This window comes from Lineus longissimus, chromosome 3 (assembly GCF_910592395.1).
Source record: "Lineus longissimus chromosome 3, tnLinLong1.2, whole genome shotgun sequence".
NCBI lineage: Eukaryota > Metazoa > Nemertea > Pilidiophora > Heteronemertea > Lineidae > Lineus > Lineus longissimus.
The window spans coordinates 16,280,071-16,296,060 of record NC_088310.1 but is presented as its reverse complement, the minus strand read 5'-3'; the positions used below and the strand labels follow the sequence as shown (position 1 = coordinate 16,296,060).

General features: G+C 39.8%; 1 protein-coding gene and 1 long non-coding RNA gene across 29 annotated transcripts in view; both read left to right on the top strand.

The window, feature by feature from the left end:
• LOC135484037 (MAP/microtubule affinity-regulating kinase 3-like) overlaps nt 1-6,269 on the top strand; it is a 70,436-nt gene extending 64,167 nt beyond the window's left edge. For all 27 annotated transcript variants that reach the window (XM_064765076.1, XM_064765075.1, XM_064765073.1 and 24 more), the window contains one exon: nt 286-6,269. In XM_064765076.1, coding sequence (XP_064621146.1) covers nt 286-610 — 325 coding nt within the window. In that variant the 3' untranslated portion in view covers nt 611-6,269. The remainder of the gene's footprint in view (nt 1-285) is intronic.
• A 7,282-nt stretch (nt 6,270-13,551) lies between these two features.
• LOC135484036 (uncharacterized) overlaps nt 13,552-15,990 on the top strand; it is a 30,835-nt gene continuing 28,396 nt past the window's right edge. Inside the window, exons 1-2 of one of the 2 annotated variants that reach the window (XR_010446414.1) lie at nt 13,552-13,754; nt 14,806-14,886. This is a non-coding gene — a long non-coding RNA (uncharacterized LOC135484036). Of the gene's footprint in view, nt 13,755-14,034; nt 14,424-14,805; nt 14,887-15,990 lie in introns of those variants that run through there. The other variant, XR_010446415.1, reaches the window with a different exon arrangement.

Here is a 15,990-nt window from a genome sequence, read left to right as displayed (position 1 = left end):
CCAACTCTTGTTTAGCATTGTCATCATTATCTTCATTATCATGTTCCATGTCGTCTCAATTGCTGACGTCCTTTTCATCTTTGTTATCACATTGCCGATCCGCTTGGTCGTGTTTGTTGGTGATCAGCATTTCATAATCATATTAGTTACATGTTCCAAGTTCAAAGTGTACCAATGGTATGAATAGTGGTGGTATGCATCAGTTCGGCGATCTCTATTTATATTGCTTTGTAACTTGATTTTTTTCGCGGAACTTTTTACTGACTTGTGCGTTATCCACTTCAGGTCGATGCACGAAGACCAAGTAAAACCAAGGTCACTGCGATTTACGTGGAGCATGAAGACAACTAGTTCTATGGACCCTAATGACATGATGAAGGAGATTAGAAAGGTGCTAGACGCAAACAACTGCGACTATGAGCAGCGCGAGAAATTCTTGCTGCTCTGCGTGCATGGTGATCCAAACACGGACAGCCTGGTGCAATGGGAAATGGAAGTATGCAAGCTACCACGGCTTTCTCTCAATGGGGTACGCTTTAAGCGGATATCAGGAACTTCGATTGGCTTCAAAAATATTGCTTCTAAAATTGCCAATGAACTGAAACTGTGATTAGGAGACTTGGAGTATGTTCTTTCATTTTAGATATCATCCGTTTGATATGTTGTTTTCCATTATGAGCTATAGACAGATAGTGACGTCATCATGTTTTCGTTGCTGATCCTGCCGCTAGGGTTAATATTTGGACTCGGTATGTAGATTTGATATGAATAAATAGCCTGGTCCTCCCAACAACTTGAGAAGTGATATTCACAAATGAATACATACCTTATCTGTTTTATTTGGTCTTCACTTGGAAGCCTCTTGTTGTTGGCAGATGTTGGCACCAAATGCAGCAAATAGAGCATGTTTCCTCATATTTTTCTAGCGGTAGGGTTCGGAATGAGCCGACCGATACTTGCTCTCTATTTGAGACTAGCTAGCTATCGGCATTCATTCAACCTCGATCATGAAGTCTTTCTTGTTCCCCAGTAGGCAATGAGTCCGAATGTGTGTCCATTGATTCTAGAATCGACTCTGAGCCCCATTATTTTGGCAGCCAATTCATCATAAGTAAAAAACTGCGGCTTGCCATAAAATGGGGTGAACAGTGTTTTATATATACGAATTATGTGTACAAATGTACAAATAATGTGGCTATTGATCGGTAAGATAAATTAGTAACATTGCATATTATTCATAAACCACTTTACCCAATTTCTTAATGCAGACCGATCTCGCTGCCCTTATGTGGCATTTTGACACTGTGTCTTTCTGTGTGAACGGTATTTTGTAACTTGGTAACATGGTGCAATCATTTCTTCATGCGTAGCAATCGTGTAGGCCTGATTTCAAAATTGCTGACAGTCTTGCTTCCTTGGGCAAAGTTCAATCTCCTGCAGAATGGGCATTCAAGAAATTTGCTCTTATCGTGCTTCAATTCTATTTAACTATAGTTCAGTGAGAATAGTGCCAAATGGTAAGAGGTAAAGATGAGTAGTCAAGGTACTAGGCCATGCCAGAGTTATGCCAAAGTTCATCTTGATCAAAATGTAGATGAAAACTTGGATATATTAAGGTCGCATTTGCTTTTCTAGCAGTAACGTTTGTGTGTTTGTAAAGGTAATCAACCTGCCATGTGCCTTTAGTGCTCCTGGTTCAACTGGTTTAGGGAGTTAAAGAAATTGACTTTAATAAATTGTTTTAGCACGATAAATATCGCCAAAATACCATATTTCAACCAGTTCTGATAAATTGATGAGAACACCTTTGATTCCTAGCCCTTAAGTGTTGGACTAGCTCACTTGCCATGACTGGTATGGCTTGAGCAGAATATGGGTGGCATTCTGAATGTACCATTAAATTTGACAAGATGTGGACTTTGGTCGTTTCATGGCAGTATGGTTTGCAGTTCTATTCAGTCATCCATATAATTGGAAAGATGAAAATAATATGAGGACCAATGTTATTTTGGCATCCACGGCTACTTGCATGCATTCATGGCTACTTGCATGAAGTGAGTAAACCTGAAAATAGCCAAACCGCAATCTGTTCTAATATCATGTTTGACAATCAGGTACGTTTCTGTTGTGGCTATTTTCTATAAACGCTGTACTTTTGTCCGATGTGATCCCTCAAATCGTGTACAAGTATCCTGGTATGTAATCATGTTCACAATCGTGTGCATGAATCCTTGCATGTACATGGTTGTGTGCATGTATCCTTGCATGTACATGGTCGTGTGCATGTATCCTCGTATGTACATGATCGTGTGCATGAATCCTTGCATGTACATGGTTGTGTGTAGGTATCCTTTTTTACATGTTTACACGTGTATATACTACACGTGTAAACCTTCAGCAGAAAATTGTCTTTTTATACTTGAATGTAATCATGGGCAATTTTGAAAATGCAATATTTCTGTTAAAACTTTAGCATCTGCTAGTCTTAAAATTTTTCCGACCTCGATCATCAAGCACAAGATTATCATTCAAAAACTCTTCTTCTGTAGATTGATGCATCTTTCACAATTATGTGACCTGCCAAACTAAAAAATGGTGTGTCCCCGCCGAGGTTATAAAAGATTTGAAAACAGGGTGCAATTTAAATTCAGTGTTTTGACATTTGAAAAACAAGGCTTTGTGTGCAGAATCATGGATGTGCATGAACTCTGGAATCTAAATATTGTCTGTAACATTGGTGACGTCTTGCTTGAAATTCTCATCCAAAACCATCAAATCTTATGATTCATTCTGGACTTTTTGGACTTCATTTGATGGGGCAAATATAACAAAGCTTCATCCAGTGCTAAAATTGTTTATGGTAGATTTGTTGTCTCTTCCCAAGTGTCGCCGTCCCAGGAACTCTGACCAGTGGACTTCTCAGTGACTGAGACTGTTAAAAATTGACAGCAACTCTATTTGTTGGATCTTTACCTTCATGACAGTTGTGACTAACCAAAGGTAGAATCTATTTATCAGTCAGCAAGTAGTCTGCCTGAATGTTGAGAAATTTGGGTATTTGCTAGGTTTCATTTCTGAGTCTTTCTCTAAGTAGGAACAAAGACTCCTCTATCACCTTCTGAACTCCAGTAACTTAATGTTTTGAGGGAAATGGAAATTTTTGGGTTAAAATATTGTCAGGTGAACTTAATAGATCAGAAACAAAAAAAAAGTCTTAAATTATTGTCAGTTTCTCAAGTGGGATCAACTTTAAGGATGGGTGCTTGGTATGCAAGGAGGGTATTGCTTCGGTCACAATAACTAGTCATGCTAGCTATATTATCATGTGCAGAAATGCTTCAAAATATTTCTAAATTGGTCAAAAAACGCTGGAAAATGGTTCCTCGTAGGCACACCCTTGGGTTCTGTTTGAACTGGCAAATAATGCATAATCGCCGATGATCAAAACTGGACCTGTCTATTCTCGTTCATTTGTATCTGCAGCTTTTCTCTTCAGATCACATTCGTAGCAAATTCTTCCTTAGATCAAATTTAAGAACTGTTCTGTTACTAATCCTAGCTTCGTGCAACTGTAACCATTGTCCAGTATGGTCTTCAGCTTACATCCTCTTATTGAGTGATGGTCGATTATAACTTCAGGCTATTGCAGCCTCTGATCATGATACAGTTTAAAATCCCAATTGATTTTCTGCCTTTCACACATAGTCCGTTGATTTAGTCTTTCTTTGCGACTTTTTTGGCTCAGTAGTACAAGTTATTGGTTGGATTGCTTTGAAGTTGTGATTTTTATATTGCGCGTTGTGACCAATGTAATCAATTGTTATCTGGATTTGTTAGGGTTCAACATTTGTCTGAGCAGAGTTTTTTACCTTGGTTACTAAAATGGAGTGTTCGGTTGCAATGCTAAGCTTCGATAAATAAAAATGTCAACTTTAAGGAATCTGACAAAGTTATTGCTCCAGAGCCCAAAAGCTTTGAACAAAGACTAAGTAATTTGGCTATAGGCCTCCTGTCGTTTCTGTGTAAGTAGTAAGATTGTTCCTTTGGTCATCTGAAACACGAGTTGCTCATGACAGTTTATGCTGTTATCGAGTTGTAAAAAACCTATTTGTTATTTGTTAACAGTGTTAAGCGATTTCCCCTCAACCTGTTAGATTAGAATGTGAGCCGGTCTTCAGCGGTAGAAGCTGTGTTGTTATTTTTCTCAACAGTACAAATTTTGCTGATGTTCTACAACTGCAAGCCGATTGACTGTGCTATCATGGCTTTAGAAAGCAGCTAAAACTTGTATATTCATACAGCCCAAGACTATAAGGGCAGATTTAATTTCACACAAATATGCAGTCAGTAATAACTTGCCAAACTCAAGTTTTGGTGCAGAGGAAGACATTTTCAGTGGTCCCATGTCTTGTAAAATTACCATTGAATTCAAATTAATGTGCAGTACTTGGCGAATGGCTGTATTGAAGTCTTCTCTCATTGTATAATATATCTCCTCATTTATGGATCGTAGTTAAATTAGTGGAGGCCACTAATGAGAATGAATCTCATCAACACGTCTCGCCTCAGTAGATGCCTAACAAACAACACATTTAGAATTGAGCAATATTTCATTACCATAAGCCGTGGTGGTCTCTTCCATGTCTAGATTCTTGTACTAAGTAACAAAAATCCTTATACGGTTGTACTTAGCAGTGTTCACTTGGTCGAGAATTTAAAGTGTGTGAAGTTCACTGACCTTGGCCATGTTTGTGTACATTCATAAGGTTAACGAGTTGCTCACATTTTGGACTTTTTACACAATTTTCAGCTCTTGAATTCTTCCAGGATATTACCAAAGTGCACAATGGCCTATTTCGAATGGACCAATTTTTAGAATAAATACTGTTGTGTAACCTGCAGCAGGGGTTTGATGTTGGCATGCGATTCCTGGCTGGTGAACATTGCTTGGGGTGTGGGGCGGTGGTTGTACTGGCAGCTGTCAAGTCGGCTTCTGCGAGGGCCTGTATCATAGCTCTCCTTTCATGAGGGCATTCTCAGATTTGATGATCACATTGTACAGTGTAACCAAGTTAAATAATTTGACTGTGTATAGGTAATATTTCATTTTGTAAATAATGTACAAGACCTGCAGGATTGCTGTACGTCTGTAAATAATGTACAGTAATTTCCACCCCAACGTGAACCTAGACAATTGCTCCATACATTGTGTAGAATCTCGTTGATGTGTAAAGCACTTTACAAGACGTGCAGTAGATTGCTGTATGTAAAAACTTTTTGCATGTAAATTCTCCTCAATTGTCTTTGAGGTTAACAATTATTTAATTTGTTTCCTGCACCAATTGCCCATATTTATTTCTGGGCCTTAGAGTGCATATCTGGTACCTGTGCACTTGAGGTCAATGGTTGATATCTGGTCCTGTGAAGAACTTGTCCAGCAGAATGTGCATGATCTTTTTTCCTGGGACATTTGGCATGTAATCCTGTTTTTATTTATTTCGGAGATCAGTTAGGGGTCATGCATTGGTACATTCAAAAGAGTACAAATCTTTTATTTAAATGTTGATCAATATTCTCAAAGAATCGACATTTTTGAAATTACCATTTCAGGGAAAAAAGTTTTGTTCTCTTTTGAAAATATTGATAATTATGAGTGACCTTTTACCCTTTCGATGCAGACAGCATGCATAGCATGCCATGTCACATGTCCCCATCACATGAGGGTGATGTGCATAGCGCATCATGGCCATCTATGATTTTGATTTGTCGGCAGGGGTCATAGCCTCTTTAAACAATGCAAAATGTTCTTGGGAAACATTAGTTTGATCCAAATACTGTAGATGGCGACACTTTTGATTAGTGGTTGCCTGTTCACTGTTCAGTAGTGCTATCGACTACTACTCACGATCAGGCGCTGGCACAAAAACGGGCTTCCGCATCAAAAGGGTTAATAAGGTTACATCATGTAATATGTGACTGAAATGTACATCCTTTGAGATCATGCACATAGTGCTGTTATCATGAACCAATCTCACAATAACTGGTTACAACAAGACGCTGTAGTATATATTGTTCAGTAAAAGTCTGAAATACTGTAGTTTGTAATTTTGCAGCTCTAGCACGTTTTGCAAGAGATAAATTGTGGGGAATTTTGTAAGTTGTATAGTCAACCACTCCATTTATTGAGCCTTATTTTGCAGGAACCTAAGATTGTGCTTTATCCAGTCACACAAATTAAGGTGATGTAAATAAAATGATTTACACTATAAGTAATTTATCTTTGTTGATTTCATGTTGATGTTTGGAAATACAGTGAAACCTGCCTTACGAGACACCTTGTTTAGCTGACCACACTCATTATAAAGGACGGCATACTTAGGTTTCCGTTTAGTTCAATCCTATAATCCGGACACCTTAGTACTCGGGAAGACAGTGTCCGTCCCAAGGATAGAGATACCCAGGGTTGATTTGGAGAGCAGCACCTGAACAATCTGTACGGTTACTGTTTCTCACTTGAAAAAACCTATGATACCTGTGTGGGATTCAACTGAACAGAATTTGCACCTTTACAGCAAGCAGTTGCTGAGGCACACCTTTACCAGGTTGTCCAGAGTTTGCACCCGAGCCTTCATAACCACTCCTTTGGATAGAATAAGCTCTCTTGTTCCAGTGGCAAGAGGGTGAATTTCCGATATGGTGGTCCTGAATTCAAGTCCTTGCCACAGACAAAAACAACAAGGTTGCGACTAGCCAGGTTAACAATCCTGCACCCCCATTGGTATTAGCGTGTGCACTTAATTGGCAAGGGAAGAGCTCTTTTCTAGGCTTTCAGCAGTAATTGGACAATGTAACTGGGATATGGGCTTGTGATGTCCTTGTCAGAATGCTGGGGTGAAATTTCCACCCTCTGCAGGATGTAGGCCACAAGTGGGTTTTCTTCCGCACATAGAGAGTAACATCAGTGTGACAACCGCCGGTGTACAGAGCTGCTGAAGAATCTTAACGTGTCCAAAGCCGCTGGCCCGGATGGTATTCCAAAAAGTCATAAGGGAGAATGTACCGGAGCTGGCGCCTGGTCTAAGAGTCATCTCCAATCATCCCTGACAACAGGAGTCCTCCCACGAGACTGAACCGATGCAAACATCGCACCGCCTTCAAAAATGGGAATCAACATCTACTGTAAAACTACAGACCGATCACGGCCCTCACCTCAGTACTCTGTAAAACCCTGGAACACATCGTATGTAGCCACTTCATGTCCCACCTTGAGTCGCAGAACATACTAACAAACCTAAACTATGGCTTCCGACGCGGATTCTCGTGTGAAACACAGCTTCTCACAACGTATGCCCTAGCCTTGCCCAAGCCCACGACAAGAAACAACAGTTCGATGTCAAAATCCTGGATTTTAGTAAGGCCTTTAGTAATGGGATAATGCCATCTACGAATATCTACGATTCTGTGTAGGAAAAAGGGCTAAAATCAAGGGGGAAAACATTAAAGTTGCCTTAATCCCAAAAAAAAAAGAGTAATCTATCACTCATCTCCTATTACTACAACCTGTACAGTGTGTACAGTCCGTACAGTCTGTAAGAAGTAACATAACTTGAATACTATAACTGGAATGAGTGAAATTTAATAAATCTTTTTAAACTAAATAATGACTGATAATATGAGTTATTGAAACCAAAAGGTACACTGTCCTACTAAATACGTTTCATACAGCAATATGGCAGCCACAAGAAGACAAAGGGGCATTTACAGAAACAGATGAGTACGTTAGGGGTACAAGTACAACCTCCTATTCCACCACTAATCCCTAGAACTGTAGATAAGAAGCTTGCCTTTGAGACCGAGGAGCTTGATGGCATAAAGAAAGTGGAAGGAATTGACGCAGTAAAGGAGTTTGGTAAGCCATGGTTACTATTAGAGTTAATATTGACAGAGAAGCTAAACAGGTGTATGAATACAGAGAGAAGTTAGAGGAGGTCCTTTGTCAACTCAATGATTACCACCACAAAATAAGCATATTAGTATTCGCCAAGTTCAATCGGCCTTCGGCTGCAGAGCAGAGCTTGAATCGGCAAGGTGACAATGTCACACCGAATTCAGTCTCCAATGGAAAGCACAATTTCAAGGAATCAGGCAATCTATGCAGTAACCAACCAGCTTAACTACATTGATACACAGATTGAAGAGAGGTACTTTCAAGGGTCTGGCTTGTCTCTTAACATAATAGAGTCCTGTGACATGACAATATGTTCTTACAAGAAGTGCAAAGGTGGTCATTACATTAGATTACCATTTAACACTAAAGCTGTCATCAATGTTATGTCACAGGAACAGGGAAATGATCAGAAGTGTTTGCTCTGGAGTCTACTGGCTGCTAAATACCACAAAGTCACATCGTGTGAGGGGCAAACAAGTTTTAATGCAACGGAAATTAACCCCTACAAGATGTATGAAAATGAGATTAATATCGAGCCTAGCTCTCAGTACGGAGTTAAAATCGAGAGTGATAATAATCTTAAGATCAATGTGTTCAAGTTACAGAACGAAGCTGCTAAAAACATACGCGAGGCAAAACTAGAATCTCTTTACCTGTCCGGGAATGGTAAGAACTATGATGATGATGATGTCATTGATATTCTTTATTTCAAGGGTAATTTCATGTACATAACTGACATAAATATGTTCTTCAGGACTCGTACTGTGTATTAAGTTACTTGCCAAAACAGCAGAACAATACATTTCATTTCAGTTCGGTTGTTTCAGGTTCTTAGACTCGTACAGATTCCTAAAGTCCAGTTTAGACAACATAACCAAATCAATGTTAGATGATGACTTCAAAATAACGAGATATCACTTCCCTTCTAATGATGATTTTAAACTATTGAGGAAGAAGGGATCGGTAACTTATTCATTTTACACGTCACATGAAAGTTACAATGTAACCTACCAAGATAAGACTATGTTCTTTGATGAATTAAAGAACGAAATGGCACCTGATTCAGCGTACGAGGAGGCTAATCCATATGGGGTCATTTTAACATAAGAAATCACGGTGAGTTCATTGACTTGTACCTTATAACTGATGTGTTACTTTTAGCTGATATATTTGAAAAGTTCAGGGAAGTAAATTTAAACTACATGTACTTTCAGATAGATCCATGTCACTGTTACTCGGCACCGGGTCTTACATGGCAAGCTGGTTTGAACTACACAGGAATAAACCTAGAACTACTGACAGATACTAACATCTTACTTACATTTGAAAATGCAATAAGAGGTGGTATTTCATTATGGGAACAAGACATGTTAAGGCTGATGATCACCACAAACTACTCTACATTGATGCTAACAACCTTTACGGTTGGGCTATGATGGAATCTCAACCTTATGGTAGTTTTAATATGACAGATATTGATTCAACAGATGATGATAACCTCTATCTAAGATGGATTATGTCGATACCTAATGATAGTGATGTAGGTTATTTCTTTGAGGTAGACTTGGGTTATCCTAGTAACATGAAGTTCAAGTCAAGGAATTTTCCATTCTGTCCTGAATCTCTCTTCATTGAAGATGATGAACTCAGCCCTTACTAGAGTTACTGGGTGATGAGAAAAGAACCACAAAAGGATAAGACCAACTACATAGAACATTACAGGATGCTACAGTTTTACCTCAAGCACGGTACTTAAGAGGGTTCATTCTGTGATCAGCTTTAAACAGTCAAAATGGTTGGCGACCTACATTGAGTTTAACACTAAAAGGAGGATGGATTCTAAGAATGATTTTAAGAAAGATTATTTTAAACTGATGAACAATGGTTTCTACGGAAAGACCTGTGAGAACATAAGGAACAGGATGGAAATTGAATTGGTAACAGATGGTGAGAGAGCCAGGAGTATCATGGCCAATCCCAGGTTTTCATCAATTTGCGTCTACGTCTGGAGAGCTTGACAAAGTGTCAGGAGCGAAGCTGGAAGGCTCGACTAAAGAAACAGAATCAAAGAAATTAAAGGGTATTGGAAAGAATGTAGTGAAGAGAGATATCGCATTCGATGATTATGTTAACTATCTAGAGAATAGTAAGTCATTTAATCATAAGAAGAGACACTTAATATCGGTTGCCTGTACTTTCCGGAAAGTTGGAAAGTTGGAAACCTGGAAATCTGGAATATAACTAGGTCTTCCTGCTATGTGGCGCTTGTCATCCACTTGTGTCAGTTAAAGGGATCTTTGGCTGGATGGACGATGTAACAAGGTACTCGCTAGGTGGCGCTTGACATAACAGGGTACTTCCCGCTAGGTGGCGCTTGTCATCCACCTGTGTCAGTTAAAGGGATCTTTGGCTGGAAGGATGATGTAACAGGCTCTTTGGCTTAATGGGTACTTCCTGCTAGGTGGCGCTTGGTATCCAGCTCTGTCATTTGAAGGGCTCTTTGGCTAGATGGATGATAAAACAGGGTACTTGGCGCTTGACATCTAGCAGTGTCATTTATTAAGGGATGTTTGGCTTGATTAATTTTAAGTTGTCCTCCCATGAAAAGTCCTAATAATTGGACATGTATGGCAAGCCATTTGACGTCATCAACACTTGATCGAGCGGTCACCACGTGACAACTGCAGACTGCAGACTACTCTTCTTACAAAAATGTTATATATACATTTGTAATTATAATTATGAACCCCCTGCTGTAGGTGTCACTGGGACACCAGCCACGTGCTGTATCATCTAATGGTATGTCCTCTAGAAATTGCTGGCTCATCAGAATGATGAATACCCCATGGATACGGGTTACGCCCCACGGTTACGCCCCATGGTTACGCCCCACGGTTACGCCCTGGAATATCAATCTGGGAATTCTTGGATCTCTGCAAGGAAAAAACATCGGAGTAGCGGGATTCCCTTATCAAAGTAATAATACCTCCGATTACCGGGAATCTAGGTTACTTCTGGGACTGGGGTCACGCGTTATTCAACTGTCTTTCCCGCTTGCAGCTGGGTCGATTCTGTTGTTCAAAACGTAAGTTCATCATATCATCATTTTCTCCCAAACATTGATATTTGAATTTAGATAAATTGAAGTTAACTGAACTTTGGTTTCTCGTAGAATGATTGTCTTAGGCTGGTTACTAAGGGATTGGACTGGACAGGGAGCAAGTGCTGCCAATTTTAGAATTTAGGTCAGTCTTGGGCTGCGATGCGCCACACTTCACTTGTGCATGTCGTGGTGGGAAAGGGCCAGGCCGGTGTAAAAGTAAAAAGTGTCCCCCCTGGAAAAAGTGTCCGGCCCTATTGTATTCTGCAATATGGTTCTATAGAGACCCTGACCGTCAATTGCTCAGAGATTGAAGCGCATAATAGAATCCTTTGTTCCCAGACATTTTATCCTAGGACATTTTAAACTTCTACGCCGGTCTTAGCACAAGCCGCTGAATCGTGGGTCAGTAAGGGGTTAAAAGCATGTAAAATGTCCATGAAGGAGAAGGGATCCGTAGAGATTCCGTAGCTAAAACTTGGATTTAGGCTGCGTTGGGATATTCAGGTGGCCAGGCAGAGGATAATGTTCCCACTCACCACTATCATGACCATTATTCCCCACAAGTGTAGCACCGCTGTTGTGCCACCGCACTGTTAAAGGGACTGTATAGGCAGCAACTTGGTAGGCAGGATAAAGTTAGACAAAGTTGCCAAAAGGGGTCTCTCCAATCTCGCAGTACAGAACCTCTCGGGAGTGAAAAAGCCTGTCCTGTATAGAGAGGTGCCCTGATTTATAGAGAGGTCAAATTGAATGAAACAACCAATTTGGGACCAAAACTAGTGTCCTTAAAAGAGAGGTTGTCCTTAAATGAGAGGTTGTTCTCAATAGAGAGGTGTCCGCTATAAGGGAGGTTCAAGTCGAAACCATTCACACTTGCACCCGTACTAGAAATATATTTATATAGTGCTAAATCAAACCTTACCAAGTACCCTACTCTGGACACTATAGTCTCCTGAAGATGGCCAATTTTAAAAATGCTTAGTTACAGTTTACTTTGGTGGTTGTTTCCATAAAAATGACACATGCCACCCAAAAAATACTTCTGTGCATGGTCTTGAATTCATGCAGTATTGAGACTGACAAGACATTGGGTGATATGAATAAAGACGAGCAAATGCTTTTATTTAAAACTCCATGTTCATTTACACTGGGCCTTTCTGTACAAAATTGAAGTAAAAGCATTTGCTAGACTTTATTCATATCAGCCATTGCCTTCTGGCAATGTGACAAATGTCTGGTTCCTCACATTGATTCGTTGAATCGCTTCCTGGAAATAATGCGGGTTTTCTTTTCCATTCACATCATTCATGTGCTTGGTGGGGAATCCCTACCAAGCAGCTTAGATACTGTGTTGTTGTGATTCGATGAATCTGAATTTCGAGAACCTCAACGGTAACCGGAAAAACGCCGACCGACCGACCGACCGACTGACCGACCGACCTTCCGACCTACCAACCCAAGGAGTTTCGTAGTTGAGTCACAGGTCTCATAAGTCAATGTGATATATCCAATCCACGATAGCAGGTCACGTGAAATGAAATTGTAAACAAGCGCACGTGCGCTGGTCAAATGACAACAAATGCATGTTGCGCGTTGCAGTTCATGCATTGATTGCATCGGTCGAGACACTCGAGCAGAAAAACTACAGCGCATAGATTAGGCCCAAATCATGTTTTTATATCCACCGACCATGTAGACAAAGCATATCTTTAGAGTATCGTTATCAGTTCCTTACCGCGTGAACTCGTTTTCCCGGTATAATTGACTGGAGATGCTGCTGTCAGGTCACGTCGGACTCCATCACGTCCATTGCGCTGGGCACTACACAGACACGTGCTATAGAGAAGCGAAAGGGATACTGCACTATGACGGTACGTTGGCAGGTCGGTCGGTTATGGCTGGCGGGAGTGGACAAATATCTGAATTAAGGGTCGGGATAAATCAGATTTATACCACGACTATATTCATAATAGTAGACAGCCAATCAGACCCCCGCATTTCATGAATTATGGTGACCATTAAATCTGAATTATACCACGACATAAATGCATCAACCCACGACTATAATCGTTTTAGACCCACGACTATATTCGTAATAGCAGACAGCCAATCAGAACCCCGCATTTCATGAATTAGGGTGACCATTAAATCTAACATTCTAACATCCGGCGTCCATAAATAGCACTTCCGGCGTCCATATATCGCACTTCCGGCGTCCATATATCGCACTTCCGGCGTCCATAAATCGCACTTCCGTCAATAAATTCGGCTCTCTGATTGGCTGTCTGCTATTACGAATATAGTCGTGGGTCTAAAACGATTATAGTCGTGGGTTGATTCATTTATGTCGTGGTATAATTCAGATTTAATGGTCACCATAATTCATGAAATGCGGGGGTCTGATTGGCTGTCTACTATTATGAATATAGTCGTGGTATAAATCTGATTTATCCCGACCCTTAATTCAGATATTTGTCCACTCCCGCCAGCCATAGTCGGTCGGCGTTTTTCCGGTTACCGGGCTATGAGGCGCGAATGGGATGCCGTAAGTGAGGTTGTCAGAGTCGGCGAGTAGGTCGGTCGGTTGGTCGGTCGGTCGGCGTTTTTCCGGTTACCAATGTCAACTGCCAGTGGGTTTACGAATTTGTTTTCCACTGACAACTATAGATTTCTGTTGGGGGCAATAGGCTCTGCAGGAAGCAGGTAAGTTGAAAATGATGCGTACCAATATTTTGGCTAGAACTCGAAATGCTAAAGCAATTAGAACTCCTTCAAAACGAAGTGAATGCCAAGGAGTTTTGATTGCTTTTAAATTTCAGGTTCTAGCCAAAATAGTGGCACCCATGGAACTGAGTAAAAGACTTTTGGTTTGATCCAATTTTCACAAAAACCTCACTTGCCCAAACAGGTTTAGGCCTATTTATTGTCAAGCAAGTGCCAGGTATATTGAACCAACCCAGTGATAATGCATTCATCACTTTTTATAAGTCGTGGATGGTGCATCAAAAACTCTTTCGCATGTTGCCATCTTTGAACCTGCATCTAAAGAAAACAGGTTATCATCAATTTCTAGATATGTTAATCAGTGTTTGACCCCCAGACAGTGTTAATTGGTATGCAAATACCCTGGAGCCAGTCTAAACATGATGGCGTCTGGTCTGTTACCTGTATGGATGGTGATTCAATTTCTTCTAAAAATAAGCTTGAATCAACCCTTACTGAATGTGCTTTGCAATATTACATGGAATGCAAAAGGTACATTCTACCTTTCCTATGAAGCTAAGGCAGCTGAAGATTGATATGTGCAATATGCAGATGATAGGCCAGCTATATCCCAAAAACGAAAGTGAATAGTCTTGGCAAATTAACAGGGTAAGTTTAGTTTCACCCATTTTAGCATTTACATGTGGCAAGCCATTATGATGATAATGACTAATATTGCTCAAATCCAAATTATTATGATAAACAGTGACAATGTAAGAGCTGTGACTCATATTGGGCAATTTAGCACAATTTAGGCGTTTTCATCACTTTCAGAAAAAATATGAAATATTCTAGAAATGTTCTTTCCATTTCTCTTCTGACCCTTTGTAATACTGTGGCAGGACCTTCTAAATCAAATGTGTGAATGATAGTGCCAAGTATCATCAGCACAAGGACTAACAGGAAGGAGCATTATTGAAGATTCTACAAAACGATGACAACAGAACTAGAATCATGCTAAAATAACCACACATTTTTTTTATCTTTTCAGAACTTTTGAATAATATTCTTGTTCAAGTTGGATTATGAGACGTTAATATTGGGATTTACTCTCAACAGGAAAAATATCAAGGTAGGAAATCGACACGTATTCTATTAGGCTAGATTGATTTTGTTCAACTTGTAGCCGGTGCGGTTGTTAAGCAAGGAGACCTAATCACTATCTTAACTTTAATTTCACTTTCAAAGGGGTACGCCATTCGTAATTACTGGTGGTCCAGTTAAATGAAATACACAAATACACGATGCCGTAGTTCAGTTATTATGAATACAAATTTGTTTAAACATGGTATTTATAGTATTTGTATATTAGTCTACACAATGTTGAAATTTATATTTAGTACGTATTTCTTCAATTGGACATTTTTAAATTCAATTACAAATTGAAAATTTTTAACGAACGGCGTAGGCCTTTAAGGGTACACCATTCTCTGGTGGCTGAAGAAAGCAGCGATGTATATACACAATGGCAATGCTGCAGTTATATCATGCATGCAAATTTGCTAAAACTTGGTATTCTTGGTTGTATTCTTGTCTACACAACAACAATTCACATCTTTTTTAGTCACTGCCACTGGGGCGGACCCATGACAACATGATTGCAGATTTTAAAACCAATCAGCAGTCGCATTCCAATCACAAGGATGACAATCGTTCTCTTGTCGTGGGTGCAATGCAGATTGCAGCAACTAAAATATGTGGTGCCTTTATTGGCCATTCAGTCTGAGTTCCTCCTCCAACTTCTTACCTTTTGCAGAAAGACACCACAAAAATAAATATCCATTATATCTGGTATGGAATTATGGTCACTACAGTTTATTTGCTACATACATTTCTTGAATGGCTAGGCCCTACACAATACCCATGTTATAAAATAGGCAATTTTGCTACTGAAAATTACACCCTGACTAACAACAAATAACAATTTTCTGTACCGCAAAAGAAATGAAGAGTTGCATAGCAAAACAAAATATGCACCATATCCAACATTATCATGGCATTGTCCATAATGACCTTAGGACAAAGTTTTATGGCATTCGGGCCAACAGTTAAACTTTTATGATCAATAATATCCAAATCTTTCCAATCCAATGTGTTTGCTGTTAATTCCAAACTTGGAGGCCCTTTTGCTCAAAATGGCAAGAATGGATGTATCTAATAGTTTTGCGATGAAAGT